This window comes from Corapipo altera, unplaced genomic scaffold (genome assembly GCF_003945725.1).
Source record: "Corapipo altera isolate COAL_440 unplaced genomic scaffold, ASM394572v1 45, whole genome shotgun sequence".
Lineage (NCBI taxonomy): Eukaryota > Metazoa > Chordata > Aves > Passeriformes > Pipridae > Corapipo > Corapipo altera.
Window position 1 is genome coordinate 17,509,108 of NW_020884877.1, and position 18,611 is coordinate 17,527,718.

The window sequence follows — 18,611 nt, forward strand, 5'->3', positions numbered from 1 at the left end:
ACAAAACTTCAATGCTGAAGCAAAATCTGCACTTTACAGCTTTTTCTGACTCACATGGATTCATTCTATTTAATTGAAAAATCTGTTTGGTAGTCAGGAAGCTCTCTTCACCATTAGTGAACACTTACCTTGCTAAAGTCAACAGTGCTGTTTTCTCTGCTCACATCATTTTTGTTTTCAACACAGGCTGGAGGAGCTTGTGGGGAAACAATCTGACCTGCTAAAGAAAGTATCATTATTACAGAATACTAACAATTCTATAAATAAAGCAAGATCTAATGATACAGTTGTAAGAAATCTGCATATATTTCATATCATATGTGTGTAATGCATCTAAACACAGCATTTTAATTAAAAACTTATAAAGAATAGCACATTCTCAAAAGACAACATTCATCATCTGCAATTGGGAATGGGAGAAGATAATTTAGAAAATGTAAAAAATACTCCTGGATATTAGAAGACAAACTTTTTATACCAATTAAAGCTTTTGACTCTTAAGATATTATATCTGGGGAGAGTCCTGCCTTCATATAGTTTTTGTAAGTAATTTGAGGAGCTGCCAATTTGGGGCAATATCTGTCTACAAAAGTACTCCTCATTGAATAAAACAGGATTACTAATTTTCATAAAGTTACTCATGTATAAGAATGTCCTGATTACAACAACAACTACAAAAAACAACACAAAAAGAGGCTGGTATAAAAATAAACAAATTGGAAATTAAGCTAACTTATAAACTCAGTATTAAACAACATGATTATGGACACCAAATTATGTAAACCAAATGTTTCAGCAATTACATTTTTTAAAAATTTCAGTGCAGATTCAGTAAAAAATTTCAGTGCAGATTCAGTAAAGTATTTTAAGTTTTTATATTTTATTTTTCTTAAATTTTAAAGTTAATATATTAAAAGTTAAAATATCACACAATGAGAAGCGTTTAAATGCACCTCAGTCTAGTGTAAGCAAAGCATAAGCCTTGCAACCAGCAAAATTCTGCTAGCAAAAGCTCAAAAAGAAAAAAAAGATTAAGTGACAAGTATACGACACATAAAGCATATTTTTACTTAATGCCAACATTGCCCCTGTGCATGGCCAGAGAGTGTGGGAGCACACAAACCCCGCAGGGTGCCAGGCCATGCCCTGTTTGCCTTCACTTTCTCCCTCCCTGGCATGGCAGAAGCCACACACAGCTCTGAACACCACCATGAAGTACAAGAGAAAGTACCAAATATATGAGCCAACTATCGCTTACTGCCCTAACACATACCCAGGAATAACTACAGAGTCCAACTGGCCCAGAGTCAGCATCTCGTGCCCAGCATATATTTGTTTCCATAGCAAATAAAGTCTCTCATATGACTGAGATTATGATGTGAAAACATTGGTTCTCGTGAAAATCAACCTAAACTTGCACAGTAACAAAGACCATATGTTCACGATATTTGAAGACGAAGACAGTCAGAAAGTCCTAAGCTAGGCACATTGTCTGGGCAATTCAAAAAGCCACAGTGTGGTCCCTCACATCACTGTTACACACATTTGCATGTCCTCAGCCACAGCCAGGAAACAGAGCGGTTTGCAGGATCCAGTCTGAACAGGACCAGAGACTTGCAGGATTACCTCAACCACTGCCAAAATGCTGAAGTATCCACAGCTTCTGTCACAGCTGAGCACTACAGCATTCCTAACTAAGTCTGGTCATGAATTCCCAGGTGAAATACTTTCTCAAGGAAAAGGTTGGTTTTCATACCAACATCTTATTTTCCATTAGACAAATCTCCCATGGCACAAAACAGTTTTTAGATGTTTGTGCTGCATCCTGGCAGCACAGAGATACTGTACTTTGATTAGGAAGTACAGGAACAGAATGTTTTAAAATGAAGCACTAGAAATCTTATTATTAAATGTATCCACCTTTAAAATGCAAATATTTTCATTTTCTCTCTGATTCAGGGCAAGGACAGATCAAAATAAGAATAGAAATCAGGGCTATTGTTCAGCACTACAGTGAAGTAAACGGAGAAAGGCAAAAAAACCAGACGTGACAAGCATGTTAACTTAACCAAGCAGATAAAAATAAAGTCACAATTAGAATTTACATATGACAAGAATATAGGATTTATTTTAGAAAGCCACGTATCAATGTAACTTAAAGGAATTCATGTAAAAAGAGACTATTAATTCCTAAATGTCACAAGACACAACTTTTGCAAAACAGAAGCCAGAAATTATTACATATGCAAGATATTTATAAACAGTCATTCAATTTGTCTGCTTTGATTAGAACTTAAAGAAAAACAGAGTTCCATCGCTGTTACACCATCATCTTTAAACTATGTATTCCAATGCACTACTTCATACAGTAATTTTTTTGTTTATTTAGCAGTCTTCAAATTATTTTTACAGGAATCATTCTGTGGTATTATAGCTATTAAAAATAAAAAATATATAAATTATATAAATTTTGCTTTGGTACTATATTGGGGATCCTAATAATGTGACCAAAAAAATCCTGTCATTTATTCAAATAGACAAGCCATAAAATGGTCTGGGAAAGCTTCTGTCTTAACTCACTCCCAGAAAACTTTAAATCTAATAATAGAAGACCTTTTAATTCTTAATTTTTTCCTTTCAGACATTCCTCTATATTCTGGGATTTATATAAAGGGAAATAGTTGTAATAATTTAATAATTTCTCATATAATATACATTCTACATTATAAAGATGTTACAGGAAAGCAACAGAAATAGTAGTTCGTTATCTTTCCATTGCTAATTAGGCACTTACACTTTTTTTTTTTCCTGGACCCAAAAATTCAAGAAAATGAAAACAGGGATATCTGCCAGAGAAAGAAAAATATTGACCAACAAAGGAGTCAAAGTACGGATCACCGGTTATAAATACTGAAGTTTTAACATCATAATTGGAGGTGTCAAAAGCAATTAGCATAAGAGTCCAAAGGACTTTTAAACATTGTGTCCACTTTTCTTTTAAGAGAAAAATATGTAAAAATATACATAGAAGGAAATAAAAGCCACAACCAGTAAGTGTGTGAAGTTTATAAGAATAGCATATGTTCTTTTTCTGTGCCAACAGAAGACCTCAAACTTTGATTTACCCATATGCTGGAGTAATCTGAAAGAACACAAGTTTTACCTTGAGGCAGTAAGATGTGTTTAAATAACTCTACAACTTAAGACAGCTCTCTGGATCACAGAACAACAAGTTTGGGTTTTTTACTGTACTGAGTAACAAAGATGCAAGGTAGAGACAACAGGTAATCTCTTTTCACAAAAAAACCCACCAAACTAACCCCAAGATGTAGCCCAATTTTAAACAACTGCTCTGAGAAAAACATTTGTGATGGTTTATTACTTCTTTTCTTTGAATTGGAAATATGGGGTTTAGGCTGGTAAGAATGTTGAGGGCATAAATCATCGACTCTCTATAAGGTGAGTAAAAGCAGGAATGGCCTTGTCATTCAACTCCTTTATGCCCTGTCCTTGCCAGTTCCATTTCAGCACTCCCAAGAAAAATGGTAATTTACACACTATATGGGATAAATACAGTGTTTTATTTTTCAAGAGTGCAATGTAGTACTTTGAGTCATTATAAGTTTGAAATTTAAAATATTTGATTTATCCTGAAGTCCACCTACATAAAGCACATGAAGAGCTGGATTCTTTGAGAATTCATCAAAGAACGATTCAGATATTTTTATGTATCAAATTCACAGTGTGGTAAAACTGAAATATCCAGACTACCTACAAAGGAACTTAATATATACCAGATAAAACCATGCTAAAATGGGTATTAAGGCTTATCTATGCATTACAAAGCAAATAACAACATCGTTTTAAAAATTATATTTAAAAAAAAATTCAGCTTATATTAAAGAAGTGTCTTTTTCAGATAATGTGAAATTGCCAGAGTTTTGAATAGAGCAAGAATTCACACAAAAAATATTCTGTCATGCAAAGTCAAGCCACTTGAAAATCAAAATCTATCAAAGTAAGGTCCACATTTGTTACAGTAATAGTAACAGTAATAGAAGTTTGCATTTGCAGATAGTTTGGCATTTTGAGACAGTTAGTCCTGCCAAATTAAAAGAAAAAATTAATCCCAGTAAATTAATGTCACACATAACATACTCTTCCTCCCTAAAATGTAAAACTCAAGACATTTAACTATGTGCATTGTGTTTGTTAATCAAAATCCAAGATGCATCTAGAACAATGTATTCAGATATAAATCACAGTTAATGGAAACAAACTGGATGCAACTGACACATGAAACTGAATCAGAAAAGAAGCAACTTACTTTTCTAGACCATACAGATTTCTTCCCATTTAGAAAAAAAAAATCTGATATGCAAAGCAGCTATAGCAATCTTCAGACTTTTCATTGCAACTAGTCACCAATTTTCAAAATCTAAATTGACAACACTGTCCAGATAAAAAAGTCAAGGATTGAAAAGCAGTGAGTTTTCTTAAGTATATGATGAAATTCTAATATAACAGAGCACCGACAGCATCTTTGCAGGCTGAACTGTGCATGTGCCTTTAGGCCTTTTAACGAATAACATTTTAAATCAGTGGAGAACCATGTCATTCCCATTGTACCTGTGTAAGTGCAAGGAGATTTGGTGCTCACTAATGATACACAATTTAAGAGGATGAGGAACAAGTCACTTCAGCTGGTTTTCTAATGCAAGGACTGAATCTCAAGCATAGTTCACATGAAGTCATGCAGTTTAAACTAAAATGCTATGATTTGCAGCTTCACAAATTGATGTAAGAAAATTAACTTATAAAGAAATAGCACTTTCTTCCCCCCCAAAACATCATTCCACACAAGCTTCTCTTAAGTGTGCCACAGCCGCTTACAAAGGCCTGAAGTATTTTTTTGATCACTATAGCAAGAAGTTGCATGCTGACAAGAAATCTAGATGAAGACATGGGTGTACATTTGAAATGATCTGAAGCCCAAGCAAGAATATGTATTTATACTACCTCTGAACCTTCAGGGAGTTTACAGAACCCAAAGGATAGGAGATGAGGAAGATACAGAGATGAGATGAGCCTGTTAGAGACAGACACAACAAAGACAGAGCAAAATAAAGAAATACAAAGATGAATGACACAGTTTATACATACAGATTACATATTTTATCATGGATACGAGGAAATGTGGAGAAAGAATACATATCAGATGAAAATGTTCATAAATACAAATTATGTTTTAGGAGTATAAAAACCTGTGGATAATACAAGCTGGATAAAATATATACATTTGAGAAGAATCTAAACCAAGAAGGAGAGCATTAGCTCATTTAAGCTAGAATTAACTACCTTTGAGTACGTCCTCTCCTTAAGGAAACCTGAAGCAATCCATCTCATCCAGATCCAATACTGCCAGAAAGCTTGGGTGTCTATATATGTCATTCATTGTGACTTATTTCCAAAATGAAGGATCATGGTCATGTTTTTAGAAATACCTCCCTACCCTTTTCATATGGCTCCAAGTAATGCCCATCTTTCTCCACATGGTACAATTGACATTGGAGTTTTCATGCTGTAAACTAGCACTGAGTTATGGCATAAATCCCTGAACTGATGTTTAGGAGAGATTGGGAAACTGAAGAAAGTAACTAACACCATCACATAACTGGTAATTCTGACTTTCTGTGATACTAAAAAATGCTGTCCTAAATTAGACACATAAGCACAGGCTCCAACACCTCCGCTTGTGCTCATACTGACACAAAACAAAGAAGTCCAAACCAGCCCATCATACTAATTGAAATAACTGGAAAAAGGCTTGAAAAAGAACCTGTCAAAACAAACTGCTCCAGCAACTCATGCTGTTAATTCTGAAGATCCCAAATTTAACATGCCACGGCTTTCTTTAAGCTCTTTGGCATATCAGTAAACCTCTCCTTGGAATTTCAGAATTTCTCAGAATCAGGCACGATGTGTGGTGTAATGCAATTTTTACACTAATAATGTGTCTGCTCTGACATCAAGGGAGAAGAAGCTGTTATAAATGGCATACGTATGGAACATAAAACATACTCAAGATCATGTTATTGGGGGTAAAGAACACTTCAGCAAAGTGCATGGAAATACAAATAACTTATTCTGCCGTGCTCCTCTCCCCAAGTTGCTTCCTTTAATCAGTGTAAGGCCTATTAGATCTCATTATATATATACATATATATACACACACATCCCTAGATTAAAAGTGAAATAGCCAGCCGAAACCTCTAAATGTTCACATGCTGAAAACTTCTTTTCCTAACTACATTTCCATAGAATCAGCAACTTTTTCATGCCAAACAGTGCTTAAATTCTGAATTTCAGAATGCCTCCTATAAAAAGGGAGAGGTTTGTGAAATTATTTTAGCATTCCTTTCACAATAGAAAGGTGTTATATATTCACAATTGTCTTTTGCTTTTTATATCATATCACGGGAATTTATAAACTCAGCTCTGAGATATCTGAGTGACAAACCTACCAATCTCTATAAAAGATTTATAGAATTTATGAATTGCTTTATAAAACAAACTTTCTAAAGACAATTTACTTAGGGAAAATATTCTTATTTTTATCTATCTTTTACAGTATTTATGCTAAAATTACTTGCCACTCTCTATTTTGGGTATTTGGTGTCAAATTAGCCTATAACAAAAAAAAAATAATTTTTCCTGCTCTTATGCCAAATTTGACTGTCGTTTTTTTATTGGAACATCAAAAGCAGGCTTTTAATTCTCACAGTTTTGATGCTTAATGAAAAGTGAAAGTTAAACACAGCATGGCAGCATTAAAAATGCATGGTAAATCCATAGCACCCTGACATCTTAGCCCTGCAGAGGATGTGAAGAAAAGCCATTGTAAACAAAAGATAATACTACTAAATACAAAGCAAATTAATTAGATGGTCTGACAGACTCTTAAACAAAGAAAAATGCAGGGAGAACATATGTACAACTATCTTCCAACAAAGATATCACAATAGTCTATCCAATGGTACTGCTGTATATGGAATTAAAGTTTATGTCTTCATTTTCAGACTTTGCTCTTGAATATCTGAAAAGTAACCCATGGATAAGCTACCATTGTCAAGAACTTGGACAAAGAAGGGGGCTTACATCCTCAGATGTACCATGTTACCCAGATGTCAGGGACTTATGGCTCTGAATCACCTGTTTTACAATCAACAGACTGCTAAGTATTGTTATCAGTTCAATTGTCTACACTAACCCCAAATTTAACCAAACTGAGAATTTCCTTTTGTGCAGAAAATGTGTCTAAGTTCCCCAGTCTCATTTCAACAGGAACAAATAAGTGGCCCTTCTAAAGCTCCTGGCACCTGCTCTTTACGAAAACTCTCAACTTGAATAGGGGTGAACTGAGCTGGAAGCTCACTAGTAGTACTAGAGATGACCTATTGCTCTCCCTGCAGTCTTCTAGGAATTAAGCTTATCAACCAGAAAGTAAAAGCAACAATATTTTGATTCCTGGTTTCTTATTAAAAGGAGAGAACAATACTGCTACTGATGGCAATATATGGATCATTTTACATTCATAAATTCTACACAATGTTTGTACACAAATGGGAATAAGCAGACTAAAATGATGCCTTGAATGCATTTTTACCAGTTTGACCTCACGAAACAAGATGTGTCTTACAGCACATTCTTGACAATAATATAAGTTGTTTATACGTCTTAATTTTGCTTTCTTTTACACATACTTAGTTGTTTTCTTTTGCTTTCACACAATTCAAAGACATATTTTAAAAACTCATTTTTGTATTATTATGAGAAGCTTGTACAGACACTCCATAGCAATCTAAAAAGAAATATACAGCTGCAGTGAGCTGAACTGCACTGTAGGTGAACTCCAGCACTTGGATCATGAGGCAGTGGCAGAAGAAAATGATCAGAAACCTCACTGCTAGTCAAGCTTCTAAGAACAGCAGAGTTCCTGAAAGCTGAGCATTTCAGTGTAGATTCCTGCATAATTTACTGCTTCTTTGCTGTTGTCTTGAAAAGGGAAAAAACTGTGGTTCCTTTTAAAACAAAAAACTTAAACTAAATTTTCCTTCTAAAGCTAATACTAATTTCAGTACCGTTCAGACAATAAGATTCCAACGTTTTAATTTAACAGAATAAGGGATGATAAGAGAGAAATTTAGAATAAATAAATCCTCCTTGTTTTATCACGGGATCATCATAGATTTTGAAGAGGTAAATGCAGGAGACTGCCAAATGTGCATTAGCACTTAAAGGACTCAAGTAGAAGAGCAATGCTTCAAATTGATTAAAAGACACCTGTGTCCAAAAAGATCGTATTTGGAATTTTTCACTGTAATTTAGATATAAAGCTGATTTACTTTCAAATAAATATTCCTAAAACTACTGAATTTCTATTGTTCATGGTACGTATAACTTAATTTAAATTAACACAGTCAAAGTGACTAAGTTCTTTTTTTAACAAGAATCAGAATAGTTTGAGACATTTCTACATAAGCACATGAATTGGAATTCAGCGATTTTTCATCTTGCAAAATAAGGTCAGACAAATAAAAACATGTAAGAATGCGTCTTCCTACTTAGAGAATCACTTAACCACTGAATGTATAAAATTAGGGTGTTTAATACAGACTTGGATGCTGTCCTGGTGAGAATCGATTTTTTGAGAACTTAGACAGATAGGAAAGTTCCTAGAAGAAACTTGGGCAAAAGCAAGACGTTTCTGGAGTGAATTACTGCATCAGTTCCACTAACAAACACAGAAAGTTACTGAAATTGAATTCATGATACTTACACAGCTTGCCCTGAGGGGTCCTTCTAAGGAAACCTAATGCTTATTTCTTATGTAAGATCTAGTGCAAAAAGCTTATGGAATGCAAGCTCCCACCTTACATCCTGTGGAAACTGAGGAATAGGAATGTTATATTAGCTTTCTTTAGTGTCTTCTGAATATTTCTTTAAACTCACTAGCAAGACCTGTGCAAATCAACAAAAAAGTTGCCTGAAAAAGGATGGACAATCATCCTACTTACTTTTACTCTTGTGCATACATATGCACAATCACACACATCTTAGTAAATATTATTTTTTTTCCTTACTCTTAAAATGACATTTTGGCATAATTAATGTATCTATTTCATACCCTCATCAATGAAATTATATTGCCTTTTAGATCTGAGAATCTTCTCCAGGAAAGCAAATAGAACTAATAAAACTTTATATGGCAACGATTGAAACAACGGTTCTTCCTTGAAACCACAGTTAATCTTTATGCCAACAGCCCCATCTTTCCAGATCAGCCACACTACTCCTCTGTGCCCTTCTGTCCTATGCCTCACAGCACACAGTTTCCTCTTCCAACCTGCACCTTCCCTGTGCTACAGCTGTTTCCTCATTCCCCACTTCCCAGGGTAAGAGGGGATCTCAGTAGGGCTCTGAAACAGAGTGACAGCAGAAGGGACTGAGATTTAACTGAAGTTAAGGTGATTTCTGGAATAAGAGTCAATATGGTCCAACAGTATTCAGAGGTTCAGTAATTCTGCAATGTAGAAATCTAGTGAATTAATTGTAAATATTTGCAAAATTTGGCTGCAAGTTTCATAACACAGACCTGCAATAAGAAATGATCTTTCATTATGATAACCTGTAACAACAGTACAGCTTATAAAGTTTTCTGTAAAAGTAAGAAGAACAAAAAAAGTTATGCCAATAATACTGTAGAACCACTCTGCAAACATTTCTCATTTGCATTAACCTGATTTTCCCAAAAGAGATTTTCTGAAAGAACGAGGTACAGTTCATGTAACATCTCTCTGATAGTGACATCTTGAAAATGTTTTCCTCATTTTTCAACTCTTCAAACTCACCTATGAAATCTGAAGCAGCACTTCAACTCTTATACACATACTGTTGTAGACTTAAAAACTATTTCAACAAACATTTTAAATAAATAGATCCTGGAAACAACAGAAGTCAAAAATAGTCCTACCACATTCCTGGCACTAATGGAGCATGTCCACAGTTCAGAGTAACCCTGTGCAAAGATGCTCGAGCTTAGTCTGAAGGACTGCACAGAGTACCTAAAGCAGCACAAGTGTCCTTAAACTCAGCTGCACTGGAAATCATTGCCATGCCAGTTCCTCAGGACACAAAGGCACACTAACACAGTTAGCTTCCAACACTTGAGCTAGTTCCCTTGAATATCTCTGCCCAGCCTTGAACTGTGCAGGATACCTGAATTTCAAATTTAAGCAGGTATATTACTGAAAAAGAGGAGCCACTCTCATGTAAAAAGTACCGCTTTTACAGGGTAGCTATTCAGAGCAGAATCACACTGTCAAGCTGTGGGTACAAAGCACAATGCAATACTGTAGATGTTACTGAAAGCTAAAAATGCAAAATAAAGCAATGCATTACCATTTTTATCCATGGAATGGGGCTCAGACTGCTTCTTTCCAATATCAGCAAAGGATCTTACAATTGGGATCCTGTTGCTCAGCTTCTTCTGGTTCTGATGGTGATGCTGTTTCAGTAATGCCTCATGCACCCTGTGACGAACATCCTCACTGAGCTGCCCAGAACTCACCTGCTGGTCCAGAATCATATCTGAAAATATATACATAAATATAATAAAAGAGGAGAAAGAGGAAATATTTTATCTTTTAAATTGCAATAATAAGTATCCTACAGGATTACAAATAAAAAGTATCTGTTGCTTTAATGCAACACAATGAAATGGTAAGTTTTATCCAGAAGTCTTTCACTCGGGGAAGAAAAACGTGATGCTATTAATGAATACAAAAAATTCAAATCCTCCAAAAATGATGCAGTTCACAAATTGAGGTCACCTATGTAACTTTGAAGTTGGTCCTTAAGTACACTCATACATAACACATTTAAACCCAGGATTACAATGTGTATAAGGTGGATTTTTTACTCAAATAACCCCTATCCTATTTCCTACAAAGGACTGGCATGCTGCGAGAGTGTAACTTTTTTACTCCCTTTGTACTTACAGAAGATCACAGTCTAATTCTTTATTTCTTATAACTATAATTACAATACTTTCAGTGCAATATAAAGGAATTTCAGGTAAGACAACAAAGAAAAATTTGCAGCATTGTTTGTCATTACCCAATAGGATCCGTTTCTGCTGCCAGATGTACATGTTGCTGCTACAGAATCACTTCGAGGAGGTGTCAATGAAACTGATCCTCATGCTAAGAAATCACAACTGGTTTTGCAGTCCACTAGCAGAAAGTATTTTTAAATATTCATATTCAACACTATTTGTATATACATTCCTCTAGGAAGGTGACATGGCCAACAGCCCAGCTGACATGCCTTTACACCAATGCACACAGCATGGGCGAGAAACAGAAGCTGGAAACTACCGTGATGCTAGCAAGTTATGACCTTGTTGACATTATTGAAATTCGATGGGACGAGTCCCAAGATTGGAGTTTGGCTATCGATGGTTATGGGCTGCTCATAATGATAGGGGGGGAAGGAGACAAGGAAGAGTTGCCCTCTACATCAAGATGGGGACAAAGTGTGAAGACCTGCCTCTGAAGAACAGCCATGAGCAGGTAGAAAGCCTAGGGGTAAAAATCAGAGACCAAGGCAACAAAGAGAACTTTGTAGTTGGGGTCTACTACAGGCCGCCTGATCAAGGGAAACCTGTGGATGAAGCCATCCTGCTCCAGCTACAGCAGGCATCGTGCTTGTGGGCTCTTGTCCTGCTGGGGAACTTCAACCACCCTGACATCTGCTGGAAAAGTAGCATGGCAAGCTGTAGGCAACCCAGGAGACTCCTGGAATGCATAGGGGATAAATTCTTCAGCCAGGTGATAGACAGCCCTAGCAGAGGGAAGGTGATACTAGACTTGATAGTCATCAATGTTGGAGGTGCCTAGGTTACAGCAATCATGCACTGGTGGAGTCTTGAGAAATATAGGTCAGATAAGGAGTAAACTCAGGCTCTTGAACTTTAGGAAGACAGTTCTTCAGGGAGATTTTCAGTGGGATCTCTTGGGAGACCATGCTTGGGGACAATGGAGCAGAAGAGAGTTGGCAGATGTTTAAAGAAGTCTTCCGTGGAATGCAAGAGTTAGAGATTCCCAGGAGCAAGAAATAAGGCAAGGAAAGCAAAAGACTAGCACAGCTGAGTAGGGAACTGCTGGTCAAACTAAAGGGCAAGCAGCAAATGCACAGGCAGTGGAAACTAGGACAAGGAACCTGGGAAGAGTATAGAGAAGAATTACAATTGTGTAAGGAGGGGCTGAGGGAGACCAAAGCAAAACTGGAACTGAACTTGGCAAGGGATGCAAAGAATAACAGGAAGGGCTTCTACAGGTACATTACTCAGAAAAGGTAGGTCAAAGAAGGTATACCCCTCTGATAAACAGCGCTGACAAACAGGTAACTACAGACAAGGAAAAGGCTTAACAACTTTTTGCTTCAGTCTTCAATGGCAACCTCTCTTCCCACACTTCTTGAGCGGATGGACGACAGGATGAGGACTGGGAGAGCAATGTCCTTCCCTCTGTAAGCGAAGATCAGGTTCACGACCACCTGAGGAACATGAATATGCACAAGTCTATGGGATCTCATGATCCACATCCCAGAGTCTTAAAGGAATTTGCTGATGGCAGTCAGGGGAAGTCCTGGGTGACCAGAAAAAAGGAAACATAGTACCCATCTTTAAGAAGGGCAGAAAGGATGACCCTGGGAACTACTGACCTATCAGCCTCACCTCTGTGCCTCTGAAGATCACAGAACAGATCTTCCTAGAAGCTCTGCTAAGGGACATGGAGGACAGGGGGGTGATTCGAGACAGCCAGCATGGCTTCACCAGGGGAAGATCCTGTCTGATCAATCTAGTGGCTTTCTATGATAGAGTAATTACATCAGTGGAGAAAGAAAGGGCTACAAGATATCATTTATCTGGACTCCTGTAAAGCCTTTGACATGGTCCTTCACAACATTCTTCTCTCCAAATTGGAGAGTGATGGATTCAACGGGTGGACTGTTAGATGGATTAGGAATTGGTTGGATGGAAGCATCCAGAGGGTAGTGGTCCATGGCTCAGAGTCCAAATGAGCATCAGTGATGAGCGGTGTCCCTCAAGGGTCCATATTTGGACCTGTGTTATTTAATATCATAGAATCAGAATCACAGAATATTCTGAATTGGAAGGGACCCACAAGGATCGAGTCCAACTGTTAAATGAATGGCCCATAAGGGGATCAAATATCTTCATTAATGATATAGACAAGAGGGATCAAGTGCACCCTTAGCAACTTTGCAGATGACACCAAGCTCAGTGGTGCTGTTGACACACCTGAAGGACAGGATGCCACCAGAGGGACCTAGACAGGCTTGAGAAGTAGGTGCATGGGAATCTCATGAACTTTAAGACCAAATGGAAGGTGCTGCACCTGGGTTGGAGCAACCCGCAGTATCGATCCAGGTTGGGGGATGAACAGATCAAGAGCAGCCCTGTCAAGATGGACTTGGGGGGTGCTGGTGGAGTAAAGATTGGACATGAGTTGGCAATGCACACTTGCAGCCCAGAAAGCCAACTGTATCCTGGGCTGTATCCAAAGCAGCATGGCCAGCAGGTCAAGGGAGGTGATTCCGCCCCTCTGCTCTGCTCTGGTGAGACCCCATCTGGAGCAGTGCATCCAGCTCTCAGGTCCCCAGTACAGGAGGGACATCTACCTGTTGGAGCAAGTCCATAGGACATCAAATTGATCAGAGGAATGGAGCACCTCTCCTGTGAGGAAAGGCTGAGAGGATTGAGATTGTTCAGCCTGGAAAAGAGAAAGCTTCGGGGTGACCTAATTGCAGCCCTCCTTTACTTGAAGGGAACTTACAGGAAAGATGGGGTAAGACGATTTACATGGGCATGCAGTGACAGGACAAGGGAGAATGGGTTTAAATTGAAACGGGGTAGGTTTAGCTTAGATACTAGGAAAAAAATCCTTTACTGTAAGGGTGGTGAGGCACTGGAACAGGTTGTCCAGGGAAATTGTGGATGCCCCATTCCTGAAGACATTCAAGGCCAGGTTAGATGGCACTCTGAGCAACCTTGTCTAGTTGAAGGAGTCCCCATCCACACAAAGGGAGTTGGAACTAGATGATCTTCAAGATCCCCTTCCAACACAAACAATTCTAAGAACCTATGATTTTATGACATGCTTTATGTGATTCAAATGGGAAAGAATTGTTGAGAATTTTGTTGGATTTTTTTTTAATTATTATTTGAGGAAATACTTCTATCAACAGTAATGATGATTAACAGAAAAATAAAGGAAAAAAATTCGTATCAAAGCACATATAACAGCATTTAAGTACACGCTGCCCTTGTATATCAATTGGAAGAAACCGTACTGCACAAAAATAGTGATATAATAATCTGAGTCAAAAACTCCTCGTACTAAAAATCCAGACAGCTCATGATTCTGTGCTGGAGTCAGATTCATATCTATCAGAAGAGCCAGTGGAAAAGCAAGCAGAGCAAAAAAAATAAAAAGTAGATGCATCATCACAGAGACATAATTTGTCATGCCTTTGATAACTGCCAAGAGCGAGAGATAATAAAAGGCATTACATAACCATGCTGGTTAAAAGTAGAGTTTAATTGCTAGCAGTCACCTGTGCACTGTACAGACATTTAAAAAATACAAGTTTTTCTGAAGTTCTCAATATTGACATAATAAGACAATGTATCACATACCTGCTTTGAGAGTTGAACAACAAATAACCTGCATGTTTCACTTACTATGAAGAGGCTGCCAACAAATTTACATCTCTATGACGACACACATACAAAAAGACTAAGACAGGTCCACAGATAAATGCAGCTGACAACAGATGTGAACATGAGTGATGTAGCCACAGCTTGCATCGAAGAATCAAGCCGCAGTTTTCAGTGTTGTGTTAGACCCCCTCCAGCAATTACATTCTGTGCAGTATTAACAACAGTTTTGACCAAATGCTCATACTGAAGGGTAATGTTGCCCAGTGTAGTGCCCAAACTAATAAAACCTGAATCTGAAGGGAACTTTTATCTCCAGGGTTAACTGAAACATTATCAGGTCAGTTATCTCTGCGCTCCCAGTGTAGACAGAGTTTTTTTATCACTCTAGACTATAATGGAAGATAATTGACAGAAAGGCAAAGGAGAAGGTAACACAAGATTGAGAGAAAGTCTTTAGCAGAATATTTTCAGAAGGAGACGAGAATTTGTAATACATGAGAAAATGGAAAGAAAGCTCCAGCTCCAACAAAAATACGCATTTTTCCCCTCAACTCTACTGCCTTTTGAGGAACTGCCTCTGCCCTAAGGATAAGACTATCTTCTCTTTAGACACCTTAGTACATGAATTTGCATGTTACAGTTCCCAAAACAGGTTACTTTATGTAACATGACAGGAGATCTTTAAAGTTAAAAAAAAAATAATAAATTTATAACTCAGGACATCTGTGCTAAAGCACAATTGGAATTATCCTCTCCTCTCTCCTTTTTAATTCTGCTGATCAAAATACAAACTGCAGAAGATGCAAAACCTAAGACTGCCTTCTTTGTGTTGGTATAAAAGAGAAATCAAAAGGAAGAGCTGAAAAAAAGGACTCCTCTAGAACAGGCAAATTTATGGTTGTGGTCATTGCCTTGCTTAGACACATACTCTACTTGTATGATGTCATTCCTGAAATTACAGTATTTTACACATTAAATATTAAAATATATACACTGCCGAGGACAATGTCTATATTTAAGATTATCCATTTGAGAAGAGAAAATGACAGGAAGAAGATAATCACATCCCTATCCTCTTCCTTGCCTAGATGCTCTGCTAGACTCGTTAACAGCCATACAAGCCATAGAGTTGGTGCCAGTGTGGTGACTAACAATTTTTATTTCCTTCCAGAAAGAAGAAAATGACTTGAGTTTTCTGGTTTTTTATAACTTCCCCTTTACTGTAGCCCCTTTATCACATGTAGAAAGGAAAGAATGCATTCAGCTTTGGAAAGAGTGAAGATGTGTTTTCTTGCTTTGATATTTCCCTCCAGTTGTCACTCCTTCAACATAGACCCAGTTGCAGTAGCAGCTGCAGTAGCAGCAGTAGGAGTTTAAATGCAGTCAAATTACTGCCAGATTGCTGTATTTTGACCCCTTTTTCATGCCCTGAACAGGAGTAAGAAGGACTATGTCCATCAGCCCCTATTGTTATGGGATTCCATTTCAGCTTCTTCAAAAGTTTTTCAACCTATCTTTAAAAGTCCAAGCAATATCAGTAAAAACACACTTGATTGCAGAGATGAGCTTGAAAACAAGAGCACCATGGCTAACATCCAAGAGTAAATGGCCAACAGAAGATTTTAAACATGTAATTTTCAAAACAGACTGTAATTCCTTAATCCTGTGAGAAGATCCTACATGCTCACATCAGTTGAAGCTGTACATACTTTTCAAAGCCCTGGTCTTCACTTTTGTTTTTAGAACAGATGGCCATTTCTCCACAGTCCCTATGACAAAATGGAGTAAAGAATAAAGACATAAAACCTCACAGCTCTCTCTCAGCTACAGTCCTGTGTAACAACAGAGACTCTCCAAGGTTTCTATGATTAGCAACAAAGTTTGAGGGATTTCTTTGTTTGCTTTAAAGAATTTTCCTCTTGAAGGACCTTTCAAATGCTGCACAGCCCCCTTCTAGCCAGAGACACAGCTTATCATTACATTTTTCAAGGACCCTTCACAACTATATGAAGTTTTCAGAAGGATGTAACATGTGGAATACCCACCAGCAAGCACAGTGTTACACATTCTATTAATCTTTTACATCATGACATTTCTTCTGACATCAAGTACACTGAAGTAGGACCTTTCTTCAGTAAGGAATCTTGATTCATGCTGGAACCATGAAATCATTTTTTCAAGCTATTAAAGACAGACATTCTTCCTGCCTTGGTAATTTAAAAGAATTCAAAGAATACTTGGGGTTTCATATAATTTCAAGAATGCTTTCTCCATTCCGACTCAGTTACAATATATCATCTACATAAAATTAATTTTGTGAGTAAATGTGAGCAATGTGAGTACTTAAACAAGCTATTACAGTAACTCAAATACAACTCACGACCACCTGTGAACAATTTACCCAGACTATGAATTAGAGCATCCGGGTGCAGGCAATTCCTATTAGTTCAAATGCAGCACAGCTCACAAGTGGCCCAGCAAAGAAAATTCCATTTGTTCCACCTCTAGGGTCAGCAAGGATGCAAAAGCAGGCTGGCTGGTTCCACTCACTCTGGAGATGCCTGTTACACGCTGCAGCTTTGTACAGAGACATGTGGCCAGACCCTTGTGAAGTCATCACAGGTCTAAGCAAATGAACAATAAGGAGTCACTCAAGTGTGGCCACAGCTCATTCGCCACTGCACGAGGTTCACAGTGTGCTCATCACCTCACATACAATACTACAGAGAACATTCTGGTGAAACATGGAATAAATGTATAGAAGTCATACTGCATTTGCATAGAAATACTTTTGAAGTCCAAAAAGAAATTGCTGGGCTCATATTCTCCTGATAGAGGTTGGCACTGACAGTTTACAGCAAAAGAAACTGAATTCAGTACATACCAGCAAAGTTGCTGGTATTCACACCTCTCAATCCTCCAAATTTTATAACTGTGCAATCGTAGGACAAAATGAGAGACTAATGACAAAAAATTAAAGACATAGGCTTTTGTGTGCATCACAATTGCAGTCATAGCTGACTATAATTTAAAAGCCAAGGTTTGTCTGGTTTGTGGTCATTTCCCTTAAAAACAGGGAAGAAGAAAACACAAGCAACCCTAAAGTATTGTTTTATGGAAGACAATGAGTTGAAATACTGTCCTACATCTTAACCCATCTCTAATAGGAACCCAAATATATACTTCCCTAATGAGTCAGACACTAGGAGCAATAAAAACCCAACAATTAGGATTCCTGGCCTGCACTTGTGAACCAAGACCCATTTACAGCAACGTGCTGGTTTCAACTGGTATAGAGTTAATTTTCTTCACAGTGGCCAGTATGGGGCTATGTTCTGGATTCATGCTGGCAGCCATCCCCAGGAAAGCAAGGCCCCATCACATTTAACAGTTACTTGGGAAGACAAACACTATCACTTTATAAACACCTCCCTCCTTCCTCCTTCTTCCCCCCAATTTTATATACCGAGCACGATGTCATATGGTATGGAATATCCCTGTGGTCAGTTTGGGTCACCTGTCTTGGCTGTGTCTCTTCCCAACCTTCCAAGCACCCCCAGCCCCCTCACCAGCGTGGCATCATGAAAAGCAGAAGAGTGCTCTGTGTGAGCACTGCTCAGCAATAACAAGAACATCTCTATATTATCAACCCTACGTTCAGCACAAATCTAAAACATAGCCCCATACTAGCCACCAGGAAGAAAATTATCCCAGCTGACACTAGCAAAAGCATTTACAGTGGTGATTATAAACAAGCTACCTAAGCCAGCAGATTTAGCTGCTCACCCAAGAGGCCACAGTG

The 18,611-nt window shown here is 37.8% G+C and overlaps 1 protein-coding gene across 10 annotated transcripts in view; it reads right to left on the bottom strand.

Annotated features, from left to right (window-relative positions):
* Positions 1–18,611, bottom strand: part of SLC4A10 (solute carrier family 4 member 10) — a 152,558-nt gene that overhangs the window by 45,436 nt on the left and 88,511 nt on the right. For 8 of the 10 annotated variants that reach the window (XR_003526649.1, XR_003526648.1, XM_027637327.1 and 5 more), the window contains 2 exons: positions 10,462–10,650; positions 129–220 (listed from right to left, as the gene is read on the bottom strand). Coding sequence is in view for 8 of the 10 variants with exons in the window: in XM_027637327.1 (XP_027493128.1) it covers positions 129–220; positions 10,462–10,650 (281 nt within the window). In the remaining 2 variants the exon portion in view is untranslated. The remainder of the gene's footprint in view (positions 1–128; positions 221–10,461; positions 10,651–18,611) is intronic. The other 2 variants (XM_027637326.1, XM_027637333.1) reach the window with 1 other exon arrangement.